Raw genomic sequence first — 16,124 nt, forward strand, 5'->3', positions numbered from 1 at the left:
ATCACACATCTTGCCACCAACTCTATTTTTCCAGTCTTTCTTGCTGCTTGCTTTCAATTTCAGTTGCTTGTGACTCATTCTAAATTATTCCATTTCCTATTTCCTTATCCATGTAAGATCTAGATTACATTTTATAAAGCAAAGGTGGACACAAATCTCTCAGAGCATTTTCATTCTCCTTCTACTACCAGCAGAGGTTTCATATTAGTACACTACTAAAAAAATTTATATACTTTATGATCTCCATCCTTCAGCTTATTATTCGTTAATTATGTAATATTCCAGGAACGAAGACTGAGTTTTCGACTACTTGCACAACACCCACCTAGGGCAACGTACACTGAGATTAAATGAAACCACTAAGCACAACTGCAAAAGACAGCAAAAACTGGTAGATCCACAGAAGAAAGCAAGGAAAGGTTTACAATGCAAACAACAAAATGGAGAAATAAATTATTGCAGTAATAGGTTAGAATGACATGAGAGAGGGTGGAGGATGTCAGCATTCTTCAGGTATTTAAAAAAAGATGGTGAACAGGGAAGCATAAGTCATTGTGAATTTCAGCTTCTATTCAAGATTTTCACATAAAAATCTCCTGTGACATCTCAAGCCGGACAAGAACTAAACAAGTGTAAAGTGAGTATATATGCACACTCAGTGCTTTTACTTTGGGACCACATATTCTGAAGAGCCTGTACCACCACCATACTTCGCCGGCTGAGCTTAGTGAATCAGCAAAGTAACTTCAGTCCAGCCATGTGACTACCAGCATGCTTTTACATAAAAAATTCAATGGATTTCATAGCTGCAGAATAAAGTTATAAATCCAGCATCTGAAATACTTTAACAACCAATTTACCCTTAAAATTAACAATATTAGAGCAGAGCAAATTTATATTTCATTAAAAGTTTTCTCATTGGATTTCTATTTCAAGACTTCTTTCAGTCTATTCAAAAGAACTGTTTAGAAACTTTTTTTTTTTAAATATAGTCCTTAAAGTGAATACTTACTGTATAACTTCTGAGAACAACAAATAAGGTGGATGACAGTAAAGAGCAGGACAGAAGTTACGCATTACACAAAAGCTTTGCTGAATGTTCTGCTCACATACATTAAGGATGCAGTTGCAAGTCGCGGCTGAGCAGCTCCAACAGTGTGCCACCTATGAACTAGTTACCTCTGTCTATTCCTGCTTATGCACAGAAAATTCAGCTCTGTTCACTGGGGCTTCTGCTAAGGCTTTTCAATTATAGCTCTCTGTGGGATTAATAAGTGATGATTGCTAGAGCCTGTGCAAGGAGGCATGAAGGAGCAGTGTGGGGGCAGGAACCATTGGATGAAGAAGAGACAGAAGGCAAAGAAAACAGATTTCAGTAACGTCACATCACCGCTTTAGTTTCAGAGGCAGTTTTAACTTCACCCACATACTCAATGCATGGAAAACTTGCTGGACTCAGTACAAAGGAAAAGTGCTTGCTTCCTTGCAAAATTAACTTCTCTTTCATGTGCATTTCAAGTCCCATTTCGGTCCAGATTTAATGCTTCTTTGCATTGCCCACTATGCTGGCAACAGCTGTCTCCTGCTGTTACACCACCAAGTGATCTCTTGTTTTGCTGGGTAAATTCCTTTTTTAAAACTTGCTTCTTTTGCCTAATCGTCCAGCGTTGATCTCCTTAAGTACTTAAGCTTTGATTTTTGCAGTTTCTACTTGCTCATGTTCATATCAATCCAAAATAGACTGTAAGATTTTCCAGATGTAGCAAAAAAAACCCAAAACAAACAGAAAACCCAACCACACTATGGCCATATTGAAAAATTCACAAGTTTCCTAGAAAACGCTAAACAAATATTTAAATTGCAATATATTATATATCTATAAAAAAATCATTGGCTAAAGTACTCCCTTAAACTTTTACTTTATCTGAATATCTAAAGGGTTGTTAGAACTCTATAACAACTAAGACTGAAAACAGGATTTTGTGAAAAGATAGTTTTTGTCACTTAATTATTTAAATTATATGATCTTAGAGCAGCTTTAGGGCATAATTTCAAAAGTTACTAACAAATAAGGTGTGAAAATTCCAAGTAAAAGAGAAATTACCACTAATGCAGATCTTTCAAGGATCTTAACCAAGTACTGACTTCGTGCGAAGAGCGTTTTTGAAGCATCTATTACAGAACTACTCAACATATTTTCTTTGCAACAATATCGATTTTCTTTGCAAGTTATTCTTGTGACTTAAACCAGCAGTTCCTCTCAGAGAATAATCTTCTCAGAGTAATCTTTGTCAGTCTGCAGATGCTGATAATTTTTTTTTCGCAGTACACAACTGTATTAGACTGGGCCCATGGCCATACAAACTTCTGAGTTAAATTATGAGCGAGAAGGAAAAGTGGGATTCAAGGTTATACCACTAGACTTACATAGACCTGACCCCTCACTGCTGTCAGATAATTCATATAAACTCTTAGCCTTATTAATGTGCCCTTAAAGGAGTCAGGGCAGCACTACATTTTAAGAAAAATATACTTTCAGTACGGTCACATATATCACGCAAGACATTGCAGTAATGTATCACGATGACTATAAGTACAGATAACTAATGGAAAGGATATGGCTGTGTTTAAATTAAAAATGTTATAATGTAGTAATTAAATCATATTTTTTTTAAGTTAACCTTTTAACATATCATTCAGAATGTTAATAAGATACACAATTATTATTTTTACTTAACTCTTGCCTTGATCTTTTGAAGTGTATCATCACACTACAATTAAATCTTTTATAACTAAACAAAGAAATCAACTATGTGACACCCTTAAATTTACAACCTAGTTCTGGCATGCAGGCAGTAGTGCCACAGGCAGGTGCACGAAAGTAATGTCTGGCTACTGCTGAAACTGTTTTCCTTTCTCTTTTCCTGCCCTTTTTTCTTCACTCTTCTTTCCACTTTCCCTTTCTTGCTCAGATGTACAGCTGCAACCTTTAACCAACGCAGGTTCAAAAAGTCAGGATGGTCAACGTCAGGGAGGAAGAACTGCTTCCTCCTCTCAGAGCTGATAGCTGATGATAGCTTAGTCCATAAAAATCATACTCCTAATCAATCTTAAATTCCCTTCCCATCAAAATAATCTTATGGAATAAGCAATTAGTCTGCCCTTATTCAAATGTTATGGGTGTGTGAAACAAACTTCAACACCTCAACAGAGAGACAGTTAACCCCCACTACCAACCATATCTCCTAATGCAGAATAATTTTTATAGTATAGAGTTCACTGGTTCTACGTTTTATGGTTTTACTTCTTTTAGTAAACATGACCTGCTCAGATTTTCTAAAACTTAAACAGCATGATAGTTCTTTAAATTTAAAATAATTGTAATGAATTGTAAGCAAAAAAATAGAGTCTGCAGATTTCTCATTAACTTTACGTTATTCTAAAGACCAAAACCATTAACTGCTAATAAAACTGGTAACTCCACGTGGCACTTGTGAAAATAAAGGCAAAGACAATTCAAAAATAAAGAATCAGATATTTCTAATTCTTGAATCCCAAGTTGGGAGGGGGAATAAATCACAAGACATATGAAAGGCAATATGTATTTTCTAACTCACAAAACCAGAACAATGACATTCAAGCTACCTTCTTTCTTTCTTTCATCCTTCTGTCTCTATCTCTGCCTTTGTCCATATACATACTTCTAGGCATCCAGATATATTTTACTGAGGTGACAAAGAAAGAGATAAAATAAGCACTTTATCTTCTGTATTGGATGAGAATTTTTTTGATATTTAGACTGTTCTTAGAACAGCATATGGAAAACCTATAGAACACCAAGAATATATCTTCAAGTTATCCAAATAAATGTAAAACAAAAATCCCATAATATGAAGAAAATGTTTACATGAACTTTTTCAAGTTTTTCTCTCTCACATTGAGAAAGTTCTGTTTTGGTGTTGACTTCTGGATACAACCAGCAAGTTGGTGAACTACAGGATATTTAATCAGTAGACTAACCAGGATCTACTGTAATGTATGGAAACAGCTTCAACAAACAAAGTGGGAAGAAAATGAAAGGATCTCATACACTGAAACGCTTGGCCTTATTGTCCAAATGCATTTTTTTTGAGAAGCAACAAGACTTTTATCCTGAACTGGTAAGAATTTATAAGGTCTGCTCAAAAAGAAAAGATTTTAATTTCAAAGTAAATTTTATCAAGAACTTTTTATGTCAAACTTATTTTAAATTTCTTTTACTATTACATGCCTGAAGAAATTTGACTTTGGCCACTTCCAGTAAGGAAGCTCAACTCCATCAATAGTAGGGACTACACAGTATTCAAAGATACTTATTACCGATTGCATTGATACCTTGGCATTATTTTCTGTCGGTAAAGGATATGATAAACAACTGTATAGGATTTATAGAGTATATATGTTCTTTTCCCATTTGAAAGTCACAATCCCATAAGCATCTAGCTACACATGGGACATTACAAGCATTAGATAATTAGTACAGATGACATACATGTGTATGAACACATATATACATGTATAGTACTCCACATGTTACTCTGATTTGACTTTTACATCAAAACCATCAATTGCTTTGCTGAAAATTTTAGCTTCAGCTTCACTGCAGTGAAATATTCTATTATGCTACACAATATAAGGCAGTGGTGACAGAAATAGCGCTGTTAAACGTATTACAGAAATTACTGAGAGATATACTGCAAAATCTTAATATAACTTCAATTGCCCTTAAAAGGATACAATTGACTTGCTGTACAGTACTGTATGACTTACTAAAAACCTCCTGGGACTACCTGTGAACTGCGACTACACATTTATTGTTTGTTGGCATTCTATATACAGTCAGAATAATTCCTACACCTTTACGCAACGTTGTAACCTTCTATACTAGTGCCATCTTTCTCTCAACAACTGTTTCTCAAATTGCATGCGATTTTGATGTACTGTACAAGTAAAACACTACATTCTTCTTTCAAGCTCTGTACAAAGCCTTTCATGCAACAGAGAAATTCAGTTAATCGTTTTTCTAATGTGGGAGTACTAAAATTCCAAAGTTTCTAACAATTCACTAAAACAAACTTGCTGTAATGTAATTAAAAAAACTCAACCAAAACATACACAAACTATTTGTTTCCCTTATTTACACTTAGAAAAAGGAATTGATACTTATGAGGGTATGTCTTTGTCTCCACCGAACACACATGGTATGCAAGTAAATATGTTCCTAACTATGCTATGTAAAACTAGGTGGCATAGAGCTATGCCATAAAATCTGTTGCTTTATTGTTTTCAAAATAAAAATTTCAAGATGCCCTGTACCTTTCCTTTAACATCAGAAATAAATCAATGATAATAAATCTTTTCTGTTGATTTGCACCAACCAAACATCAGAAGCCAAATAATTTTACATTTTCTTGACCAGTTTTCGAAAATTCTACACAGCATTCTTCAGAGCCACCAATTTATCAACTAAAGCCTTAATACACGTTAATTTGTTTCAGTAATCCTAAAAAAGAAAAATATGGATATACCATTTTTAAATAGATTTATCTCATTTTTCCTCTACTGAAAATATAAGGTGCGACAAAAGTAGATGAGCTTTCAACACAGCTAATTTTCAAATGATTCTGTTAAGACAATATACATCTTGAGTTTTGAGTAAAGCAATGAACATTAGATAGCAAGTGACAGAAAATTTGTAGATTCTTCAGAAAAATCAAGAAACAGACAATAGATGGATGGACAGAGAAAAGAATTATGTACTTAAATATGAGACTGCTAAAAGAATAACAACAGTTAACTTGGAATCAGACATTTATCTGTGCTTCATCGCTTTTCTTCAACTCCGAAAACAAAGTACTCAATTATTTTCTAAATAGACTACATTCCAATTATATTTCCATAAAACTACGATAATGTAAGCCTGGGGCATGATTATCCCACAGAGATTTTTTGCTAGCTTATCTGTTCCCCTGAAGGGTATAGCACAGGTTATTCATATTTGCAATCATTCCCTGTGGCATATATTAAAATAAATGCGCAACTCTGCTTGTGACATTTGTGCTTGAAACAAATACTCCCTTTCCTGCAAGTTGTCACCGTGTTCTTAATACAGAAAAAAGTCATGAATTTTAAAAGTTCCTTAGAATTACATATTTAAGCCATTCATACCATATCCCCAAAACAAAACAGAAATACCAAATTCTATTAGTAAAAGCTTCTTCACATTGAGTAGTATCAATATCAAGCTATAAATATTTAAAGGTTTATTTTTAATAATTTCTAAAAGAAAAGTACATACACTGAAGGGAGATCTACTATATAAATAATACACAACCAGCAAACACATCGAGTTGTCTCAATTCTGCAAGAAGAAAGCCACAAACTGGAAGTAGAAAAGTTTTCAAGAAAACATATAAATTTAACGACATGAAATCAGTAACAGTAACCACTACAAGGAGTTATGTGCCATAAGGTGTAATGTTAGTATAAGGAAGGAGTAATTGTGCCAATTTTTGGAAAACAGCAGTGAATTAAGGGTCCAGCTCCATCCCTCCCCTCATATACAACTCTTAGCCCATCCCTCTCAACAACTTTTTTTTTTGGTAGTAAATAAAACATTCATACAGTTTTTCAGAACATCAAGTTGAATGAAGATGTCTGGAAAGGTCCAGTTTACTTTGGTAATAGAGACACAGGCCCTAAACATATAGCCAAAAGGAATACTTGCATAGACTTGGGAAAAAATTCCAGCATTCGGTTTCCTTACACTAAGCACGCTCGTAAGTAAAACCACACACATCCATATGGGGGGGAAAAAGTATTCGCTGTATTGCTGGTCTATTTTAGTATGTAATCAGAAAATTCTGCCAACAAAAATATCAGAAAGAAAACGTGACATAGTACAAGGAATTATCTAATGCTTTGCTGTTAGGGCACTAAATCATTATTAAAATGTAAATAGGGAAGCAGTTGAGTTTTGGTGACATTTTAGGTGAAACAAAATGCTGTGTGCACACACACACGACAAAATTTGGCATACAAATGCCCAACGTCAAATGCGCACGTATATGTGATAAACAAATGACTGTGATTTTACTTGTGAATGACCAATTGCACAAAAAAAAATAAATTATAGAGTAAAACATGGCAAAAGGTATTTTAGTAAAGCACTACATAACAACCACACACACACCGATTTACTCACGTTTGCGGCACTTCCCTTCCCTCCTTCATATGGAAGGAATTCCTTTCCCAGGTCAAGAGATCAACCTTTGTTGAGTAGCTCCCTCCTTTAACTGGCCTGGAACTCGTAGGAGACTCAACTCCTCTCCTCTCCCTGGACAGCAATGATGAAACTATGACTATGATGCAATTTCCAATGGGGGGGCCTCACAACACCCAGTAATGAGGATGGCTGACTTGAGATAATGGGTGTCAGACATCAAAAGGAGACTGATTACGCGCACAGGGAAAAGCGGCAAGACTGCAATGGGCCAAGAAGCAACGCAAGCAAGAAGAGAAGCCCCACCCAGTCTGCATCCAATATCTTGTAAAATTTTTACTGTCAGCCCTAGAACTCAAGAAGGTTCACCCAGTGTCCTAGAACGAAAACATACACTAAGGGAGCTACGTCAGGAAAGGAACAAAGATTACTGCAGTAACTAAACACTATTGTTTTCATTTTCTCCTATATGCCATTTGACCCACATTGGAAGTCCTATATGAATGAGCAAATATGATGTAGGGAAAGAACGAAAATCCCCAGATCAGAAAACAGATCAACCCAAGGAACAAATTAAAAAAGGAAACAGGATACTATGACATAACTACACAAACCTTTTCAGCAACAGATTTTACGTCTACTGAAATAAACTTAAGTGAAATAAACTCTCAAGATTTCCATAAGAAGTCAGAAATAACATTTCCAACTAGGTACTAACAAAAATACTTGGCACGTATAGGTTAATGAAAGAACAAAAACAAAAAGACCACTGACAAAACGTGCTTCATAAGCACAGGAGAATTTGAAACAATCTTTCTGAGCAATCAAGATATTCCTGATATCCTCCAGCAGGATAGCATGTCCCAAGTTACAAGATCCTATGATGTTTGATGTTCAGAATGTGGGACATACACAATAAATCCACAAAACATGAAGAAAAAAAAAACCAAACAAAAAACCCTCTATATAGCCATCACATATTTATTGCTTTCTTGTTAACCAACTCTTGCTCTCATTAGGGAAATAGGTATTCCACTTTGGCAAAGAGCTCTTCAACACCACACTTAATTTTTAAAAGGAATACGGAATTAATCTCAAAATCTTTGAAATTTTATCTCCCCTCAGTAAATTAAAACAATTAGTCAGTTTTATACTTATAAAAAATGCTTCTTGACTAACTTAGCAAAGATATTATATGCTCTGTGTAAGGTTGAAGCAAATACTACTTCTCTAAACTTTGAAAATCCAGATATACCAATCAAATTATGAGAAAGCAAGCAAATTTTGTAGGAAAGATGTCAGACCAAAACATTTCCTCTTCTGTTGATGCTCTCTAAAGATATTCTGAGAAAATCTGATTAATTGCTGTTATTCTCTGACAATCAGAACAATTGTGTCTAGCTCAGACATCCCCATGCACTCAATTAATAAGAGTCAATAAATGTCTCTCTTGGGACATGAAACCTGCAAATGATGTCACTAATATGAAGAAAATAAAGCATGAGTAGAGTCCCTGTCATTGTTACAAACCTTACAAAATTTACTCTATGAAAGTAAGCCAACAGAAGCAGAAAAACACAACTCAAATCAACCCAGAAAACCAATCCCCGCCCCCCCAATCCAAAACCACTGAAAAAAAAAAAACCCAAAACAACAACAAAACAACCCACAAAAACCCCAAAAAGGAGTAATTTCATGTGCTTTAACATTTATGATGAAAAAACAAATCACCCTTTTGCAAAAAATTGTCTTCACAGTCAACTTTGGAGTTGTTTTTTTGTTTGGTTGGTTGGTTTCTGTTTGTTTGGGGTTTTTTTCCTTACATTATGGTTTACAGGTATTATTACTGACAACAGCTGCGAGTATAAAAGAAAAAAAAAAGAAAAAAAAAAGGAAAACAAGGAAAAAAAAACAACCCAAGCATTCCAGATATTAACCATGCCTGTACAAGGAAACTTCAGTACATTAAATGATGTGTCTATTCCACACACGCTGTATACAGTAAGAGGGAGTCAGATCTGGAGCCACAGACACAGACCCCACTACAAATTAGGTTTATCATAGCTTCTCTTCTGCAATATCAAGCCAACAGTATCACGTCTCTCTTCCCTAGAAAGCAATCAGTCAGGAATATTACACCAGTTCCTCCACTTTCCTCTTTAATTCAAATCCTTTAAATTAATCTATCAAAAGTGGACAAACTCAGAACACCAAAACATAAAAGACATGGGGAAATCAGAAGAGCAATGGTGATGGCAAGAATAGTCCAGACATTTTTACACATCAAACTTCTCTCACAGACTCAACATGTTCAAACCTCAACACACACAATCCTGAGAAGCCCGAGCATTAAATCCTTTTAGGAGTATCAAAAAAAGAATCTGGAGAACTTTTGTCACGTGATAACAGGATCAAATCCAATACTTAAAATAAGGTTAAACTATGCTATCTCAAAACTGCAAGTCACTACATTTAATAACTAAAGGGAGGGGAAGGAGGGGGAGAAGAACAGTGTAATGCTCCAAGTGTTTTTCTTTAAGTGTCACAACTTTTTTCAGTAACTACAAACTCCAAGAAGAACGGGTCCTTAATCTGATTTGTACAGCTGGCAATAATTTGCAATGATAGTTCATAGTCTGATGAATATGAAATGCTCAAGTGGAAGAATCAAACATATTTTGCAATGCCTAATGATACAGACAGAAAAATGAAAGCCATTGTTTTATGCCCACTTACTAATAAATTACCTCCTCTCAATTGAAATTCGCCTGCTTTTAGTTTATTAAAAAATAAAATGCAGTTCCTTAACCACCTTTAAATGTCAGTTCCTACATTTCAGCTAAGGGCCAGTAACTTTCAGAGGAATAGTTAACTTAAATTGTGATCATTTGTCTATATTCCAACATGGATGCACCAAGCTAAAGTCTGAAAAACTGTGTTGTTTCTCAGAGGAAAGAGGTGCTACAGAAAAATACTTACTAGTAGTTTATCAGGATAAATGTTTTCCGCAACACTTGTCTCTGAATACTGCCTCTTAAAAGACGGCTGGGAAATAAATAAATTACGTAAAGAATTATCCTGACAGAACCTGAAGGTTAATTTTGTGTAAAGGCATGCATGACAATGCTCTGCAAAAGATGTGATAAGAATTTAAGGCAACATTACCAGAGACTTTTTTACTTACTGGAAAGAAAGTTAAAAATAAAAAAATAAAAAAAAAAAAGGCAACTGAAATCACCACATACAGGCGAGATGGAAAACAAGGCATATCCCAAAAAAATAACTGCCTAAATCTGAAGTGTTTTAATAAAGCAGAAAGACAGCCTTTTGTAGAAACTAAATCCACACTAGTAACTTTTTAGATTAAAATTAATTAACAAATATGCACCACCACTCAGGAAGAAAGGTAGTCCAACATACTCAGCCTTCATCTAATTCATTTAGTCAATAAGTAATTATGAACTGTAAAATTATTCTAGAGATTTTCCTACCAGTACTGAAGCCAAAGAACTAAAGACATCAAATTCCTGTCTGATGCAACTATTTAAGGGACATTTTTTCTATAGTAATCTTAGAACTGGTTAAAGAGACCGTACAATTCTCTTTTAACAGCCTTCTTTTTAGTATAGTCAATGTGGACAGAAGCTAGATAAGAGATCCAACCAAGACACATTTATCTACTGCACCTACTTAATTATTCAATGGGAAAGACTTCCTGCTTGACCCACAACACAGAAAGATCACAGTGTGATGCCAAGGCTGTCCAGGCTGAAGAGCCACAAAGAAATGGCACCCAATCCTTCAAATAAGTATTCCTCTGTCATAAATCAAGACATCGGAATGGGTTCAAAACCTCCATAAAACAGATAGTCAAAAAGTGTTCTCCAGCTTAAAGAGGCAGCTTTAAGTCTTTATGATTCAGTGTGTTTTAGTGTTGCGCTCTACATTGCTGGAGAGAGGTTTGAACACCTTCAGAAAACTCACAGGATTTTACTTTACTTACCTGAAACAGGCAACAGGTATAAGAAAGCCCTGAATTATAGCTTGATTTAAGGTAACTCAACACCCGTAGAAGCTCTTAGAGCTCTGTGAGGTAGAAGACACATTACCAAATTTGAGCTCTCAAATTTCTGCCAGCACGAATTAACTGTAATCCAAGACCCCTTTGCTATTTTCTTTCCTCAACTCATTCTTTACTGGAGGAATGAATTGAGAAAAGCTGAAAAGTACTTTTTCAGTCTCCACAGAACGAAACAGATTATAGAAGAACTAGGATTATACATACCTTAATAATAACTTTTGCCTTCTTACCTCTTTAGGCAGAAATAAAGGAAGAGGAAACTAAACTACATACTTCACTTCACAATTAGTATTTTTAAGTGAAAGTAAAAAGTTCATATGAATTCTAGGTTGTTTTGAGAGCAATCACAATAAGGCCATAACATATATAGGTGGGAAAACCGCAATCTTTATTTCCTTCATATAATAACAGAAAACAAAAAAAGAAGGGTAATCATAGTGTAAATGGCAGCACAAAGCCTATCACATCACTAAGGAAATGCAGAATGGAAAAGGGAAAGCAAGGACTTTGAGGAAAAATGTCACAAGATAAGCACTTAGGCTACACATTTTCATAATTTATTAAGGAAAGAAAATCCTACAAGTTAGAGAATAAAATTAAGACTTAAATTTTAAAGTATTATCTTGACTTTATTTAATTTTTTTTTCCACAGAACAGACTATTTATTAAGTGAGCACAAAGGCCCTTAACGGTTCATGCTTTTCAGTTGTTAGTATAATCTTACATATTTTACATGAAAAAACCAAGCAGTTCTATTTTCTACAGTGGCTTTTCAGTGATTTTTTTTTTTCATTGGAATTATAATATTTTCATTAAGTGACCCCTGCTACATTGAGGGAAATAGAAGGATACAGCATTGTAGCGTTACATCCAAGACACTTAGAACTCTAAAACCATGGAATCCAGATGTGATTTATTATTAAAATTATTTAGGAATTGCATACCTAAGACATATTTTGCAAGCAATAAGAAAAAAAACCAACAGTTTTAGTGTTCTTACATATATGAGTATTGTACGTGATTATTGATAAAAAAAAAATCCCCACCGGCTTTTTGGTTTATCTTACGTAAATCACACAGCTTTATCTTCTATATTTCTAGCCATCAGAAAGATAAATAGCAGCATGTTAGGTGTCAGGGGGACTGAAAACTTTCAAGGTCTCAGGGCAAACTGGGTGATGGACAGTATACAATCAAGGAGTCTTAAGGTAACCTAGTTAACACTTTTTCCATTAAAGTAGAAAGCACAATGTATCCTGAGAATATCAGGCAGATTCGATCTACAGTCAAGAGAAGAAAACAAAACACTAAAAAAACCCCAAACCTAAACAAAAACCACCACAACCACAAAACTTGCACTATTGCAGTTCATTATTAGAGTAATTAGGAACAGAGAGCAGAACGTCAACCACAGCAGGGGGTAAAGAGAAAATGAAATTATATTAAACCTACTAATGTAAAGATTTTTCATTAATTTACTATTTTTGATAATTATAAAGGTTGTCAAACGTAGACCAAAGGTTGGATGCTTAAACAATAGGTCATGTCATCAAAATAAAGGCACTGTGATACTTTGGCTGTTCTTTCAAGTGACTAGTTGAACAACTTTTTGCCCTTTTTTTTTTTTTTTCCTTCCTCCCAGTGGTATACTTTGACCGGTTTATATTTGTTGGAAAAAAAATTTAAATTCAACACACGAGTACCAAAAAGTGTGCTGGAGAAAACAGTAAAGAATAATCAATTATAACACATAGACTGAATTTATGCCTTTAAGTCAATTCACTAAATCTTTTCTTAACATCAATAACTCTTTCAAAAAGGAGTCTGAAAAACTGGCAATATTAGGACATCAGAACTCACACACAGTATATTTCTACAATGGTAACAAGTCTTCAGTACAAACAGCTAAAAAAGACTTAGCTATCTGGAAGTTACTTGGAAGGACTGAAATAAAAATCAGCATAACACATCTAATAAAACAAGTTCATTGTTGCTGATAACATCAATCAGTAAAAGAAAAGTAACTATAGAAGTCAGCTTAAAATCCTGTTTTGTTCTCTTGTAAACAGGGAATATCAGTTACTTAAATCTTATGACAAAGAACTATGTATTAAGCAGCATGAGAATTTCATTTTGCATTTGTGTGTGCCATGTAGATTTATCTATTAATATGAACACTGAAACAAAGAAAAATGACGAGCAGTGTTCAGCTTAAAAGACAAACCTGAGTATCAGAGCATGACTCCGATGGGTGATTAAGAACTGTAAATGCATAATGAGGACTAGAGTTAGCAACCAAACACAAAAAAAGTGAAGAGCCAAGTGCTAATCGACTTTCTCCTGCAAAAATCCTATAGCTGCAAGGACCTTTTAGCAACAAAATAGTAAAACCTTGGAAAGAAACCATAAAAAAAGGTGTTTACTGTGAAGTTCTTGGTTGGTATTTGTCTTATATAACTATAATGATCTAAATTTACTTGTCTGAATTTATGCTATTCACTTAGGCTCCTTGAGAGTAAAAGGAACTTTGAGAAAGATTATCAGGTATCTTTCATTTCTGAATGGACTGAAAGGTCCTTGGAAAATCCTTATTTCTCCCCGGTAAGAACTGAGGAAGCGTCAATGACTAGATCAGGATGCAGCACAACCTTAGGACTATGCTACTTCAGCAGCAGAATCCCCTTTCCATATATTGTCCCACCATCTTGTGTCATCTTTAACAAAGGAACTCAAAGTGGCCCATTTCATTTCACTCATCCTGTGGCTACAGGACTGATGATCCAACATGGGAGGAGAGGGAACAGGAGGAACATGTGGTTGAGACAGGAAGAAGAGGCCGGAAGAAGGACCACTGCTTCAGGTTGGCACCTCACTACAAGTCCAACTTAGTCTTAACGTCAGCTCAAGTTCTCAGGCTGAGAGCTAACTTTCGTAGCGTTAAAGTAAAATAAAAGCCACTCCTCAAGATTGTAATCAAAAGCGTGAAGAAAAGGCTGATTATTAACCCAGAAAAAGGGTCAAAACAAGCACAACCATACAGTAAGAAACAAGCACCTTACAGCTCAGCTATTGGGATAAAATGAAGGGAAAAAAAAAGGGAAAAAAATCACAGAAACTACAATGCATCAGCTGGGAAGAGCTTCAGATATCTTTTTAAGTACAAAAAGGCCATCTCTGAGGTTGTAAGGGCATCTGAGAGCTACAGCAAGAACACAAGTTAAAAGACCACTGGCAGGGAACGGTAGCTGACTGCTCAGCTTCTGCAGCAGTACTATATGGCTATATGACCCAGAGATAAAAAAAAAAAAAAATGAAAATAAGCACAGTCAACTAATCATTAAGGAATTAATATTCAAATAGGACTACCTTTTGTGCAGCTTTTTATAGTAAGAGTAAACAGTGAAGAATTGTGCACTCCTGATATTTTTCTAAAAACAAAGATCAAAACATACCTCCATTTCCCATGACATTCACAAATAACGTTTTTGAAAATTTCCAACTTCCATAAGGCTAATACATTCTAAACCTCATAAAACAGATTTTGAGGCATATACCTCCACCACAATATTTGGCAAAGAAGAAATCATTGAAACAAGAATAAATCATGACACAAAATAAAGTGATATGTCTATTTTTAGCCATACATACACAAGTAGTAAAAACCTTCAGAATATAAATTCTAAAAGACTGTTTCCTAACCTTTACAGAACAACATACAACGTACATTAAATAAAACAGAAAACTGTGTTTAATAGAGTAAGAAACAAGTTTTAGAGAGAAAATATGCATAAAACTGTTGGCTGACAGGTTCATTATTCATTTTCAAACAATACAATTAAAATTTATTATACAGGAAGAATACCACACAATAATACACTTTTATGTTTCATATAGACAACTAGAAGTTGAGATTTTGTTCGTGTATTTGTTTAAATATTTTTCTACATATGCAATTAGGACTCTTTGCATGAGTAGGCATTAATTCCTGAAAGGTTACATATTTTGTACAGACTTATGTAGTTTATGTTTTTTAATACAATTTGTTATCACATACCCATGTGTCCGCATGAACAGGCCTGATGTTGCTGAGAAGCACCTCTTCGTAATTTCCATAATCACAGAATTTAACAACTGCAGTTGTCCCAGAAGAATGGAGAGCTTCTATTTCTGCCCGGTAGAACTTAAAAGAGAAATTTTCAAAGGTCATAAAAAACTACCTGAAATATCACAAACAGCTTAACAACTACCTTTTGATATATGTATGTGTGTGTACACACACACACATATATATAAAAGAGATACAAATTTAGTCTTAGTCAGCATTTTGTTTTGGATAAGATTTGTACCAGATATTAAACCAGTTGTATTAAACTTTCACACGGTAGACTACAAGGACACAGTAGAATGTATTTAGAATACTCACTGAGAAAACATGCAGCTTATGAAATTAGACTGAACATTTAAAAGACTTGTTTTCATGTCTCTGAAAGCTGAACAAATTCATCACTAACACAAACACTGTTGTATAAAGAGAAATGTTACTATAGGACTTTTTCTTAAAATACACGTATCAGTAAGTGGCTATCAGCCATACACACTGTAAATACTAATATATACCTATTTTAACACACAATAAATTATGATAAAACTGCCCCTTCAAAAAGTTCATTTTCTAAACATAAAAATTAATTTTTTTTTTGTTTACATTTATGCAAACATAGATCACAGCTTTCCTGAAGATATTCAATCACTTTTATCTTATTGAACACAAAGAAATCATTG

General features: G+C 34.5%; 1 protein-coding gene across 4 annotated transcripts in view; it reads right to left on the minus strand.

Annotated features, from left to right (window-relative positions):
- TDRD3 (tudor domain containing 3) overlaps positions 1-16,124 on the minus strand; it is a 113,554-nt gene that overhangs the window by 10,459 nt on the left and 86,971 nt on the right. For all 4 annotated transcript variants that reach the window (XM_074564530.1, XM_074564546.1, XM_074564553.1 and 1 more), the window contains one exon: positions 15,397-15,522. In XM_074564530.1, the coding sequence (XP_074420631.1) occupies positions 15,397-15,522 (126 nt within the window). The remainder of the gene's footprint in view (positions 1-15,396; positions 15,523-16,124) is intronic.

The sequence above is a fragment of the Larus michahellis genome, chromosome 1 (genome assembly GCF_964199755.1).
Source record: "Larus michahellis chromosome 1, bLarMic1.1, whole genome shotgun sequence".
NCBI classification, from domain to species: domain Eukaryota; kingdom Metazoa; phylum Chordata; class Aves; order Charadriiformes; family Laridae; genus Larus; species Larus michahellis.